The sequence below is a fragment of the Eriocheir sinensis genome, chromosome 14 (assembly GCF_024679095.1).
Source record: "Eriocheir sinensis breed Jianghai 21 chromosome 14, ASM2467909v1, whole genome shotgun sequence".
Lineage (NCBI taxonomy): Eukaryota > Metazoa > Arthropoda > Malacostraca > Decapoda > Varunidae > Eriocheir > Eriocheir sinensis.
Window position 1 is genome coordinate 15,175,907 of NC_066522.1, and position 15,077 is coordinate 15,190,983.

General features: G+C 44.7%; 1 protein-coding gene across 1 annotated transcript in view; it reads right to left on the bottom strand.

Moving 5' to 3' along the window:
- Positions 1 to 15,077, bottom strand: part of LOC126998317 (nephrin-like) — an 88,422-nt gene that overhangs the window by 10,712 nt on the left and 62,633 nt on the right. Inside the window, exons 5-9 of the mRNA XM_050859804.1 lie at positions 11,790 to 12,128; positions 11,190 to 11,309; positions 8,304 to 8,489; positions 7,558 to 7,669; positions 3,060 to 3,235 (exon numbers count right to left, since the gene is read on the bottom strand). Coding sequence (XP_050715761.1) covers positions 3,060 to 3,235; positions 7,558 to 7,669; positions 8,304 to 8,489; positions 11,190 to 11,309; positions 11,790 to 12,128 — 933 coding nt within the window. The remainder of the gene's footprint in view (positions 1 to 3,059; positions 3,236 to 7,557; positions 7,670 to 8,303; positions 8,490 to 11,189; positions 11,310 to 11,789; positions 12,129 to 15,077) is intronic.

Consider the following 15,077-nt stretch of genomic DNA (forward strand, 5'->3'; position numbering starts at 1 on the left):
AGAACTGATCAAAGGTACTTCCAGATATTTGAACTAGAAGGGCTCTTGACGAGGGTACTGAACGTGGAGAGGGAGAGGGAGACAGAGAAAGACAGACAGACAGAGGTAGACAGAGAGAGAATTAGTGATCATTCATAAGCTTTTTCGGGCTGATATCTCTAGTACTTTTTCTCATTAATACCCACGGGGGAGGAAGAGCCGCTTGTTGTGGGGAATAAAGAGCATAGAGAGAGAGAGATGAACCATAAAAGTGGATCCCGAAATGTTCTCGTGAAAGGATCTGAAGAGGAGGGGAGGATGAGAGGGTTGAGAAGGTGGGAAGAGGGGAAGGGGAAAAGAGAGATAGATAAGATAGATAGATAGATAAATGGATAGATAGACAGAGACAGAGAGATATAGACAAAGAATATACTGAAGAACGTACAAAAACTTAAGCATATCACAGTCGTCACCGCTCCATAAACACTAAAACAAAACAGTGAAACAATTCCTATCACTCACAATTCCCTCAAACACATCCATCCTCACCTTCTCATTCACCATCACACACACTCAACCGCTACGCCACTCCCTTCAATACTCATTACTTAAGAAAAAATCGACATAGTGGGTTTGATTGAAGGACTATGTGAGTAAGTAAACGAAACTATGAATGTATGGAAGGAGGAGGAGGAGGATACTACCGCGTGTGTGAATGAGTGAGTGAGTGAGTGAGTGAGTGAGTGAGTGAGTGAGTGAGTGAGTGAGTAAACGTTCGTGCGTGATAGATGTATAATGACTTTTTTTATGTGTATTTTTTCCGCCCCTTCAGCTGTCTCCTTTACTATTAAAAAAAGAACCTCCAACAGTACTGGTAAAACTGGCGCATTTCACTTCCCTCTCCCTCCCACCCCGTTCTTTACCTCTCCTCCGCTCCCGAGTAATGACGTAATTTATCTGTTATTATTTTTGCCCTTGAGTTATCTCCTTTACTGTTACCCTCCCCTCCTCCAGCAGTACTACTAAAACTGATGCACTTCGCTCTCCCTCCCACCATCCCATCCTTCCCTCTTTTCCCTCCCTCACTCGAGCAGTAGTCGTATTTTATTATAATTTTTGCCATTGATTTGTCACCTTTACTGTAAAAAAAATAATAAACAAGCAGTACTAATTAAACTAACGCACTTTCCTCTCCCTCCCTCCCCATTCTTCCCCCTCTTTCCCTCCCTCTCGATCAGTGAAGTAATTTATTTATCATTATTTTTGCCCTTGAGCTGTTTCCTTTACTCTAAAAAATAAATAACCTTCAGCAGAACTACCAAAACAAACGCACTTCCCCTCTTCCTTCTTCCCCTCCCCCTCCCCTCTTCCTCCTTCCCCTCCCCCTCCCCTCTTCCTCCTTCCCCTCCCTCTCGAGCAGTAAAGTCATTTATTTATCATTATTTTTGCTCCTTTACTGTAAAAAAAAATAACCTTCAACAGTACCACTAAAGCAAGCGCACTTCTCTTCCTCCTCCCCCCCATCCTCCCCCCTCTTCCTCCTTCCCCGCCCCCTCCCCGAGCCGTGAAGTCATTTAGTTATTAGCAATTCAACAAACACGGCCGGGGCCATTCGTTTGATCTTTTGGCCTTTACTTTATTAACGTCCGGCGCGCGCGTGTGGCGGCCGCTCTGAAATGGACCCATAATTGAATGTTAACTGGATCGATTGTTTCCGCGTTCCCGGCGCCGCGAGGTAATTTGCCGCATTGTTCCGCTAAGTGGCGTGGAGTATGGTGTAGATGGTGGTGGTGGTGGTGGTGGTAATGGTGGTGATGATGGTGGTGGTTGGGAGTGTGGTGTGGTGAGGGAAGGCAAAGTAAGGTGTGTGATGGTGGAGGGAGGGATGAAGGAATGGAGGGAAGAAGGTAATGGTGGTGGTGGTTGTGGTGAGTGGTGATGCGGTGAGGGAAGGTAAGGTTGGGGGTGTGACATGTGTGAGAGAAGATGAAGGAATGGAGGGAAGGAAGTGTGTTATGATTTTGATGGAAGAAAAGGTGATGCGTAGATGGGTGGGCGTGTTGGTAGTACGAGGATGGGGTGTGGGATGATGATAGCGGTGTGGTATAGTATGGGGAAAGGATGAAAGAATGTAGGGCAGGAGGGATGTGATGATTTGGGTGAAGAAAATTAATGAAAGTATGCGATTGTGTTGTGGAGAGAGAGAGAGAGAGAGAGAGAGAGAGAGAGAGAGAGAGAGAGAGAGAGAGAGAGAGAGAGAGAGAGAGAGAGAGAGAGAGAGAGAGAGAGAGAGAGAGAGAGAGAGAGAGAGAGAGAGAGAGAGAGAGAGAGAGAGAGAGAGAGAGAGAGAGAGAGAGAGAAGGAGGGGAAGTAAGGGTTGCAGAAAAGAAGAAAAAAAAGAATGTGTGTTTATGAGGAGAGGAGAGAGAAAGGTTATTGTAGTGGTTATAGGAGTATTGATATCTCCGTGTGTAGAGGGCGGAGGAGGAAGGGGATAGTAAAAATACCGGAAACAGGAAAAAGAGAGACAGTGAGGAGGAAGAAGCTATTTTGGTACTGCTGATGGTGGCTGTGGAGAAGTGTGTGTGTGTGTGTGGGGGGGGGGGGCGAAGAAAAGACCCTATTGAATAAGTGAGAGCATTATATCTGGAAGGTTTCTCTCTCTCTCTCTCTCTCTCTCTCTCTCTCTCTCTCTCTCTCTTTTTTGATACGTAGGTGTGGACAGGTTATGATGACGTATTATAGATGGATGAATATAGGCGGTTTATCATTCTTGTTATGGAGGTGTAAATGAGAAAAGAAAATGAGGAAAAAGAAAAAAAAATAGAAGAAAAGGGAAAAGGGAAAGAAGATAAAGAACAAGAAGAAGAAAAAGAAGAAGACAAAGAAGAAGAAGAAGACAAAGAAGAAAAAGAAGAAGAAGAAGAAGAAGAAGACGTACTTACAGATGGATACATACATAGGCAGTTTCTCATTCTTATTTTCGATGGTGTTTATGAGGTAAGAGGACTCAACAAAGATGGATGAATATAAGCGATCAGGGTGAGGCAGTCGAAGTTCAAGGCAGCTCCAACACTTACAGAGCATGTTGAGGGTGGTGACGGCGGTGAGGGGGTCGGGCAGGGCGGCGTTGGAAGCATCACACTTGAGTCTGGCGCCGTTGTCCTCCGCCGCCGCCGTCATCGTGGCCGTCACCGCTGTCACGCCGCTTCGTACCGCCGTTTGCCCCAGGAGCTCCTTGTCGTTCTTGTACAGTCTGAGGAAGGGAGGGAGGAGAGAGGAGTCAGAGGATGGAGACGAAGACAGTTAAGGCATCAAGATTTAGGATGGAAACATGGAAAGACAGGGAAAAGTCTGTTGAGGGGTATAAAGAAGGAAGTAGGACATTGATGAAAGAGAGAAGACTTTTAGAGAAGGTAGGATAGAGACAAGACAGTTAGTAACGCATGAAGATTTATAATGGAAGAATGGAAAGACAGGGAAAAGGCTGTTGAGGGTATAAAGAAGGAAGTAGGGGATTAATGAAAGAGAGAAGACTTTTAGAGAAGGTAGGACAGACAGTTAGTAACGCATGAAGATTTATGATGGAAGAATGGAAGGACAGGGAGAAGGCTGTTGAGAAGTAAGTAGGGCATGAAGGAGAAAGAAAGCATTTAGGGAAGGTAGGATGGAAAGAACGTTAGTAGGGCGTGGAGAGGCTGGGAGGGAAGGATGGAAGGATAGGGAAGTGGATAGAGAAGAATAGGAAGAGAGGAAGGGAGGAGTGAGGGAATAAAGGAAAGAAAATAAGTTTTGAAGGAAGACAGGATGAAAAGAAAGAAATGACAAAATTGTGAAGATGTGGGAGGAAAAGAAGGAAGAAAGGAAAGATGTGAAAGAAATATTGAAGAAAAAAATGACGAAAAAAACAATGAAAATGAAAAATGAAAAGGGAAGAAGGGGAAGAAGAGAAAGATAGCGTGTGCATCATCATTACCATCATCACACACATACACATACACGCACAAACACAACCCCCCTCCCCCCCCATACAAACACACCTCCCCTCCCCCACACATACTAATACCCCTCTCCATCCCTTCTTTCCCTCCCTATTCTCTTTCTCTCTCACTTCCATATTTCCTTCCTATTCCTCGATGACATGAACACCAAGAGGAGGAGGCGCCTTTCACAACATGTGCCGCGCCCTGAGGCTGCGAATCCGAGGCCGAGGGAATTTGAGACTTTGGCTATCCAGGGGCGCCGCTTCCAAGGACCTTAAAACGTTAGGTAAAACTAGAGAGAAAAACAAGTTGATTCGAAGAGTAAACAAAAGCAGATTGAAGGAAAAGAATATATGGAAGCAAGAGAGCAGAGAGAAAAGAAAGAGAGAAAAGAATATACAGAAGCAGATTGAAAAGAGTGTTAGAGCAGCGTGTATTTGTGTGTTTTGTATTTACGTGTGTATATATGTATTTATGTATGAATATATAGACTCAAATATACAGATGGATTGGTATATAGACAGATAAACAGATAAGTAGATTGATATATATGTATTGATGAATAGGTAGAGACAGATAGATAGATAGATAGATAGATAAAGAGAGAGAGAGAGAGAGAGAGAGAGAGAGAGAGAGAGAGAGAGAGAGAGAGAGAGAGAGAGAGAGAGAGAGAGAGAGAGAGAGAGAGAGAGAGAGAAAATAGAGAGATGTATAAAAAATGCGTAGATAAATAATTTAGATCATAAAACATCAGGTTCGTCAGAAATCACGAAATAAAAGAAATCAGAAAAAAGTGAATAATGTTTGATTAGAAATATCATGTATTGCTGCGACATATTTTTTCTTTTGACATTTTACGTTATTGTTTTTGTCTCATTAGTCTTCACTGCGATTGAGAGAGAGAGAGAGAGAGAGAGAGAGAGAGAGAGAGAGAGAGAGAGAGAGAGAGAGAGAGAGAGAGAGAGAGAGAGAGAGAGAGAGAGAGAGAGAGAGAGAGAGAGAGAGAGAGAGAGAGAGAGAGAGAGAGAGAGAGAGAGAGAGACACACAGACAAAGACAGACAAGCAAACAGAAAGAAAGACAGATACAAACAAACATAGAGAGATAAAGAAAAAGAAGAGACAGATACAGACAGAAAGACATAAACAGAGACAGATACAGACAGACAAAGACAGACAAACTAACAGAGACAGATATAGACAGACGAAAACAAAAACAAAACAAAGAGAAACAGAGGTACAGACAAAGACAAAGACAGTGACAGATACAGACATACAGACAAACAGAAAGAGAGACAGAGATAGAGACAGACAGACAGACAGACGGACTAATACATCACCTACTACTATCTCACGTATTTTTCACCTGCGGCTCATTCAACACCTGGTCGGAAGTCGTTCAATTAGTTACGTCCACAGGTGAAAGGAAATCAGTTTCACTCAACGACCTTCTAATGAGCAACTCTGTGTGTGGGTCCGTTTTCCTGATGTATCCTTCCTTCCTTCCTTCCTTCCTTCCTTCCTTCTTTCCTTCCTTCCTTCCTTCCTTCCTTCCTTCCTTCCTTTCTTCCTTCTTTCCTTTGGTCTTGAATCAGAGGACTCGTTAATTCTCCAAACGTCTCTTTCAGTAACAAGAACAGTAACTTTTCTCTCCTTTCTCTCTTAATTTCTTTTTCTTTCTTTCATCTCTATTTTGTTTCCTCCTCCATATTTACTCTTTATTCCTTTTTTCATTCCCTGATTTCTTACTTCTCTTCCTTCGCTCTTCCTTCTTTCTCTCTTACATATCCTCTTTTGGTCCCATCTCTTTTTATTTCCTTCCTTCCTTTATCTTTATCCTACTCTCCGTCTTCTTCCCTTCATTCTCTGCTTTCTTCATACATCATTTATCTCTCCCTCACCTCATTCTGCTTCGTTCCCTTCCATCCTCTTAATTATTTTCCTTTCTCTCCTTTCATTCTCTCTCTTGCATCCTTATCTCTCCTTCTTACATATTTTCCCTCTCCTTTATTGCTTGTTCTCCCTCTTCCGTGGTGTCTTTTTTCTTAATTATCTCCTCTCTTTTACCTTCTCGTCTTTTCTCTCTTTCACTTATCTTTTATCTTCTTTCCTTCCCTCCTCGCCTCATTCCTCCACTCTCCCCGTCTTCCTCTCCGTTAATCTCCTCTTTCTTTTCGTCTGTTCTCTCTTTCCCTCAACTTTAATCTTTCCCTCCTGCCCTTGTCTCTTCTTCTTTCCCCCATCTTCCTCTCCGTCAACCTCCTCTTCCCTCGTCCATCTCAGGAGTGGCCCAAAACCGACGACAAAGACGGGATGGTTAAACGCCTTTAAAAATCTTGCTACTCTCATATTCCCGCGGCCAGTTGTTGTCAGTCGGTGCGCGGCGGGAAGCTCAACGCCGGGCGAACCTTTCATGCTGGTCTTTCATGCTCTCATCCGCTAGTCTTACCGCGTTTTACCCCAAGCTCAGCGCTGCTCCGCCGGCAATATTCACACCCCTCCCCCACCACCACCATCACCGTCGCCGTTAAGGGTAAAGTATAGAGTAGTGAAGTAATAAGGCTCAAGAAAATTAAAAGGATGTTCATAAGTTGCAGTGCGTGTGTGATAAGTATGGAGTGGATGTGTGTTTTTAGTTGTTATGGGAAATACTTAATAGTTTTTGGGGATGTTTATGTTTTGTTTATCGGCTTCACAAGGATATCTAGTTTAGTTTATCCGTTTTACGAGGTTATACTAGTTTTTTTTTTTTCTGTATACACTTTCCGTCCTATGGTTTTGGCGTCAATAAACACACACACACACACACACACACACACACACACCCCTTTATTTCTATTCTCCATTTACACTAGCAGGGAGGGAGGAAGCGAGCGAGAGAAGGGACTGAGGTAAAAAAGAAAAGAATATAGTGGAAAAAGAAGAGAATAAAACTATAGAGAGTGACCAAGTAAAACATCGCTGCACATTTCTTTTGCCTCGCTGCCTGGAGAAATTGGAACGAAAAGGAGGAGGAGCCGGTCTCTGTTCCCCTGACTCACTGACTTTCCCCTCCCCTTTCCTTCCTTCCTTCCTCCCTCCCTCCCCACCACACAAATACATACATACACACGGACACAAAGACACACTACTCACTTACTTACTCATGAACCCTTTCCTGCCACACATTTTGTCGTTCATTCACTTATCTTCTCCTAAACTCACAAACACATTTTTTTCACTCACTCACTCATTCACTCACTCATTCACTCACTCACCTCCCTCATCCATTCTCCGACTCATTCACTCACACCTCCCTCACCCATTCTCCGACTCATTCACTCACTCGCTCACTCACCTATCCATCCATCCATTCACAAATCTACTCATCCATTTACTCCTCTACCAACTCACTTACTCACTCACTCACTCACCCATTTATTCACCCAATAAACCCATCCCTTCGCCAACCCACTCACTCACCTACCTACCAACTGACTCACTCACTCACCCCTGTACCCACCGACCTCAAGTCCTCTGCAACACCGAGGACGAGGAGAGTTTAAAGGGAATGGTTAAAGGGTTGTTCTCGTGGTTTTTTTTTCTGTCCAACCTTACCTGACCTTCGGCGGCGGGTGACCTCCCTTGGTGATACAGGTGAACTCCACGAGGCTCCCGGCCACCACCTGCCTCTGGGCCTTCAGCTCCACCACTGGCTGCCCCGGGGGACCTGTATGTCGGGGAAAGAGTGAGAGTGAGAGGGGGACTGTTGGAGAGTGAGGGACGAAAGGGTTAAGGGTTAGGGGTCACTGGTGTGTGTTTGTGTTTTTTGTTTCTTCTTATTCATTCTTATTCTTATACTTATTCATTTTCTTCTTATATTTATTACTAGCCTATTTTTCTCATCATTACCTCTCTTCCAATTATCATCATTACTAGCCCTATCATTAAGCTGCCTCTTCTGATATTTATTAAACCACATTCGTCATCCCATCAACACTCCTATATACAGCACGAGCATGAACGTTATTATCATTGCTGGGCCTTTTTGAGTAACCATTGGTGTTATCATGGACATTATGACTAACGTGAAGGCTAACGAGTGTGTCTGATAATACTTTTGTGGCCAACTGTACATGAACGCTAAAAAGTATCTGCCTGATTATACTTTTTTGGCCACCTTTACGTAGAAACAAACAAGTATCTGTCTGATTATGTTATTTTGGCCTGTATCTACCTGCTCATACTCTCTTGTACGTAGAAACAAACAAATATCTGTCTGATTACGCTATTTTGGCCCGTATCCACCTGCTTATACTCTCTTGACCATCTGTACATAGCGCCAAACTAGTCCTGTCACTCACGCATAACGGTGATGTTTCTCGTGTGGGTGATGACGTCCGTGGCCTCCAGGTGTTGGGCCTCGCACCGCGCCCGCACCATCCTCACGCCGCTGGCCCGCCCCGCCTCGCTGCTCAGCTCCGAGGACGTGACCCAGCCGCCCCCGTCGTCCCGCGTCACAATATTCTTCGTCGTGTTCACCTGCTCACCTGGGGACGGGAAGAGACATGACAGGTGGTGATGGCGGGGAATTGATGGAAGGGTGGGATAGATGGGTGTTATGGATGTAGATGGATGACGAGGCGGAGGAAGATGATGATACTGAAGAAAATGATGGCGAAGACGAAGATGAAGAAGAATAGAAAATAATAGAAAAGTAGAAGAAAAGAAAAGGAGTAGAGGAGAAAGGAAAAGAAGAAGAAGAAGAAGAAGAAGAAGAAGAAGAAGAAGAAGAAGAAGAAGAAGAAGAAGAAGAAGAAGAAGAAGAAGAAGAAAAAGAAGAACAAAGAATGAAAGAAAAAGAACTCGAACAATAAAAAGTAGAACAGGTATAAAACAAGAACACGAAGAAAAGAAAAAAAAGAAAGAGAAAGAGAGAGAAAAAAAAAAGAAGGAAGACAACAGGGAAGAAGGAAAAGAAAATATAAAGGGAAGTTTTAGAATAGGAGGACAAGGAGTGGCTGTGGAATCAATGAAGTGGGTGAAATTTGATCATTTTTTTATAACAGGTGAAGAGGCCTAGAACACAAGTGGATGAGATTGGAGAAAAGGTGCTGTTAAGTAAGTGGATAAAATACACGTCTTCCACATTGCCTGTCAGCGTAATTTATTTATTATTTTTTCTCGCTCCACCGAACTGCAGCTTAACAAGTGTTTTCTCAGAGGTTGCTTCAAGTTTGGTCCGCACACACGCACACACACACACGAAGTCCTTGTCATGCAAATTGAGAAAGTAAATCACATCAGAACTTTTGTCGCTAATTTTTTACATTATATTCTGTGACGGACTATTTTTTGGGTGTGTGCAGAGAATGCGGAATACATAAAAAGGAGGCAGCAAGAGAATTAGTCTATTAAAAAACGAAGAAAAAATAAAACACGAATTAAAATAAATAAAATGAAATTTTTATAAACCCCACCCAAGCAAAATAACGCCCCCCCCCCCCCCCCACACACTTTCTTAAACCCGATTCACAGCACAAATACGTCGAGAAAGGAAAATAGAAAAAAAGTAAAAAAAATGAAACACGAAATGAAAGTAACACAATGAAATGCTTATCATTTCCAACCAAAGAAACTAACGAAATAAAAAAAAAAACACATTCTTAAACTCGATTCACAGCACAAATACATCGGGAGAGACAAGAGTGGAAAAAGCCTTCTCGAGACAGGCGGAGAGAAAAAAGGAAGGGATGAAGAGAAAGGGCTTATTGCCAGCCTACCTGAGACAAGGATGGCGGCCAGGTAGAAGGGACCAGCTGAGGACGGCAAGCCAAGAGAGGGAAGGGGGGAGACGAGGGGGACAAAAAAAAAAAAAGAAAGAGGGAGAAAATGGGAAAGCGGAGGAGGATAAAGAAAGTGAGGAAGGACACGAGTTAAAAGAGAGAGAAAACGAAGGAAGTGACACAGAGAGGGAAAAAGAGGGATGAAAGGGAAGAGGGGGAGGCTCGAAGGGGTAAAAGAGGACGTGGGTTAAAAGAGGGAGAAGAGGAGAAGAGGATGAGAAGAGAACGAGAGGGATAAGGACAAAAATAAATAGGGACGAAAGGGAAAAGAAGAAGGGATTGAGAGGGATAAAGAGGGACGCGAGTTAGAAAAGAGAGAGAGAGAGAGAGAGAGAGAGAGAGAGAGAGAGAGAGAGAGAGAGAGAGAGAGAGAGAGAGAGAGAGAGAGAGAGAGAGAGAGAGAGAGAGAGAGAGAGAGAGAGAGAGAGAGAGAGAGAGAGAGAGAGAGAGAGAGAGAAGAAGAGGATGAGGGAGAGAAAGAAAAAGAAGGAAAATAAGAATGGAAAAGAAGAGGGGATGAGAGAGGTATAGGGGGAGGTACCCAAGTCAAAAGGAAAAAAAAGAAGATACGAAGAGTTGAAGGAGAGAAGACCCAGGGAACAGAGATGAAAAAGGAACGAAAGAGAAAAGTAGAGAGGGATGAGGAGGATAAAGGAGGGCGGGAATGAAAAAAAAAAGAGGAAACGAGAGATTGAAGGCGAAGAAGGGGAATAGGATCGAAAGAATGGGGACAAGAGAGGAAAAAGGTGAACATAGAAGAGGAGAAAAGAAGGAAGTGAGAGGAGAGAGAGGTAGAAGAGGGGACTAAAGGAGAGGAGGGGCTCGAAAGGTAAAGAAAGAAGAGAATAAAGGAAGGGGGTCAGGCAGGAGAAAGGCACAAGAGGGGACTGGAGGAGGAGGAGGAGGAGGAGGAGGAGAGGAGGGGGGCGAAAGGTAAAAATCCAGGTAAAGGGAAGGGGAATGATTGGTGGACCGAGAGGAGGAGGAGGAGGAGGAGGAGGAGGAGGAGGAGGAGGAGGAGGAGGAGGAGGAGGAGAAAAGCTTACTATCGAGGGCGAGGGTGACAGAGAGGGGGAAGAGTTTGGGAAGGGAAGGTGAGGCAGGAGGGGTCTTAGTACAGTGGGCGTGGATATGGGAGGAGGAGGAGGAGGCTGGAAAGAGGAGGAGGAGAAGGAGGAGGAGGAGGAGGAAGAGGTGAAAGAGGGCAGCGTAGGGATATGGGAAGCAGAAAAAAATGAAGAAAAGATAAAAATAGAGGAAAAAGAAGAGTTAGAGGAAATAGTAAATCTAGTAGAGAAAAATGGACGAAGAAGCAAGAACAAGAAGACGAAATGTTTACAAGAGGAGGAGGGAGACGGGTGGGAGAGGGGTGGTCAAGAGTAAGGTGGGGGGTGGGGAGCTTACCATCAAGAATCCAGGTGAGGTTGGCGGGGGGGTTGGCGGCCGAGGTGATGCAGGTGAGTGTGAACCGCTGTCCCGCCGTCACCACTGTCGGGCCGCTCACTCTGACCTGCGCCGGCTCGTCTGTGGGGGTGGACCAGGCCCGGGGTGAGTACGTGTGTGTGTGTGTGTGTGTGTGTGTGTGTGTGTGTGTGTGTGTGTGTGTGTGTGTGTTCTTACCTAATTGAATTTTACTGGATTAACTCAAGCTCATAGAGTCCCCGTCTTTTGAAACTACTTTTTAATATTTTTCTTTTTAGACTGTGTGTGTGTGTGTGTGTGTGTGTGTGTGTGTGTGTGTGTGTGTGTGTGTGTGTGTGTGTTCGTTTCTACGTTAGTCAGTTAATACAACATCTTTCATAATAATGTACAGCGAATGGCAATGTTCTCTTTCTATTTTATATGAGCAGTAATATACAAATTCATCCTTTAATACCACAGTAGCTAACTTCGAACGCCACATTTACTCTCAAACAGACCAAACCTAAGACCCAGACCAAGCATTCGACCCTCACTGTACCCATCCTAGCACTGTCCCTCACACCCCAGCACCCGGCTACTCACAGTGAACGGTAAGGGTGACGTTAGCGGAGAGCGGGCGGCTGAGTTGATCGCTGGTAACGCGGCACTCGTACACCGCCCCGTCATCCGTCCGCGAAGCCGTCACCTGTTGCGTTACGCTAACCCCGCGGCTCCTGAGGTCACCGCTCGTCTTGTCGTTGAGGTGCACGCTCTTCCGGGCTTGCGTGCGTAGCGTGTTGTTGGGTAATACCTGGTGCCAGTACCACGTGACCCAGGGCCCCGGGTTACCCCCCACCACGCGGCAGGTCAGGGTGCGCCGCTCCCCCGCCCGCAGCACCTCGCCCGTTCTGTAGCCGGTGATGGAAGGAGGGTCCGGGGGGTCTGCAAAGGGAATGGCGTCAAAAGGAAGAAAATAGAGATATAGAAGAAGAAAAGAAGAAGAGGTGGATGATGATGAAGATGAATATGAAGAATGGCAATAAGAAATTATGATAATAACTAATAATAACAAGAGGAAGCAGGAAAAGAAGCAGAAGTAGATAAAGGAGAAGCAAAACGAAGAAAGGAGGGAAATACAAAAGAAAAAGGACTCGGACCAGGGATGAACCGCGCTGCTAGACAGACATGAGCACGCACAGTCCGTAATATACATGTGGAAAAGAAGAGAGGGGTACGGGAGAGAGGGTAAGGTATACGGTAGGGTGGTAAGGCAGGCAGCGGGCTCTCCAAAACAGGGTCAAGATGAGAGGAGACTGAGCCAACACTGAGCACACAAACTCTTGGGTCTTCACCGTCGATCGGGAGTCAGCAAGAGTCAGCGATGTCGTGTCCTTGCAATGCTGACAGTGCTGCGTCTTACGTTGGTATCCTTTGAGTCCTTTTTATTCGTTTATTTCTGTTGCGTAGACATTAATATGGCACAGTACAGCACTTGATCTCTTTTACGTTTTCTATATATAATGTTAGTTTAGCTAATTGTACTTATAAAAGTTTCTTACGTTGGTGTCCTCAACGTTATTTCTTTTTTTAATTTTGCGTTGCGAATGCATTATTATAAAATGGATGTGTATTACTTTATTCTGAATACTTTCTATATATGACAGTACTGCCTATACATTATTAATACATGCATCTCAATTACTCTGTGTTACGTGAACCTCAGCTTATGTAGTTCCGTAAATTGCCACTATTACAAGTAGTTACAGTAATTTCGAAACCATATGTACCATCACCTCGATCTAAACCTTGTAGTTCCGGTGCTATTACTCACAATGACATAACTATTTTGGAACTATTCTGCGTCGAGCAAATGTTTTCCTCTAATGAGAGAGAGAGAGAGAGAGAGAGAGAGAGAGAGAGAGAGAGAGAGAGAGAGAGAGAGAGAGAGAGAGAGAGAGAGAGAGAGAGAGAGAGAGAGAGAGAGAGAGAGAGAGAGAGAGAGAGAGAGAGAGAGAGAGAGAGAGAGAGAGAGAGAGAGAGAGAGAGAGAGAGAGAGAGAGAGAGAGAGAGAGAGAGAGAGAGAGAGAGAGAGAGAGAGGTGATGAATGGATGGTTTACCTTAATACAACACACACACGGCAGCGCTTCGGGCAATTCTAACAGTGAAAACATTCGCTGGTTTACAGAACAGCATCTTTAGGGAGTACGCCAACCGCATCCAGCGTGGCCAGCGGTGCGTGAATGTAGGGGAGAGAAAAGGAAGCGGGTCATTGGGAAAGTAAGACAGTGAAGAGGGAGAGAGAGCGTGAGAGGGCGGGAGGAAAGGAGACAGAGACAGTGGGTGTAAGAACGTGCAGGCTGAACGTTGCCAGGGAGACTGTAGTATGCATGGGAGACTAGAACGGAAGGTGAGATGGTCGCTGGCAGGTGGCTGGATGTCAGAAGGAGGAGGAGGAGGAGGAGTACGAGGACGAGGACGACGACGACGAGGAGGAGGAAGGAAGAAGAGGAGGATATACTTTAGGTGAATTTAGTGGTAGAGAAGCACATAGAAGAGAAAAAAAGTGAAATTTAGGAAGAGGGTAGAGGAGGAGGAGGAGGAGGAGGAGGAGGAGGAGGAGGAGGAGGAGGAAATGGGCAGGAAGGAAAGCGAGATAAAGAAAGAAGCAAAGGAGAAGGAGCAGGAAGGGAAGGAGGCGGAGAAGGAAAAGATCCCTAATGAGAGAGAGAGAGAGAGAGAGAGAGAGAGAGAGAGAGAGAGAGAGAGAGAGAGAGAGAGAGAGAGAGAGAGAGAGAGAGAGAGAGAGAGAGAGAGAGAGAGAGAGAGAGAGAGAGAGAGAGAGAGAGAGAGAGAGAGAGACCTAAACCCAGACCGAGAGCAAGAGAGAGACAGACAAAAGCAGGAAAAACTTGGGTCAGTGAAGTATTGGATGGAAGAGATATAGTGACCCGGAGAACTAGATGAGGAGGGACCGTAAATTTGAGGAAGTCCGACGAGGAGAAGGAAGAAGAGGGAAGGAGAGAGCGAGAGTGAGAGAGAGAGAGAGAGGGAGCGAAAAATAGGGTCGGCAAGGGAGGAAATAGAACACAGAGGGATGAAGGAATATAGAATGACAAGTGTAAAAAAAGGCAGGAGATAGATAGAGAAAAGAACATAACTACTCATAAGACATTAAGGTTTCTGTAGAGACAAACTGCTAAGGAAACTGAGGCGAAGGATTTATAAGACACAGATTAATGAGAGAGAGAGAGAGAGAGAGAGAGAGAGAGAGAGAGAGAGAGAGAGAGAGAGAGAGAGAGAGAGAGAGAGAGAGAGAGAGAGAGAGAGAGAGAGAGAGAGAGAGAGAGAGAGAGAGAGAGAGAGAGAGAGAGAGAGAGAGAGAGTCTGAGTGTGTGTGTGTGTGTGTTTGTCAATCATATCAAACACACACACACACACACACACACACACACACACACACACACACACACACACACACACACACACACACGGGTACCAATCCTAAGTCACTATCTGTTTTCTCGAGTTGTATTTGACTTGAGTTGTTTATTTTCCTCCGTTCCTATAGTTTCATATTTCCAATTTTTTTCCACAACAGCGGCTTGCCAGTTCTTTTGCGTCTCTCTCTCTCTCTCTCTCTCTTTTACGCATTCTCTACACTTGCATATACATTTTTCTTCTGTGTATAGTTTCTTGGGTACCGTATGTGATTTTCTGTATAGTAATAGATAGTTAGTTTGCTGTAAGTTTCCATCTATCATTTATCTGTTTACTAATACGTTTTTCTGGTCGCCGTCTCTATGTCATTTTGTTTGCATTAGTGGCTTGATTCCTTTTTTTTTTCCTATTTTTCTATTAATTTTCCATCCCTCGACGTCCTTTGCAGCCAC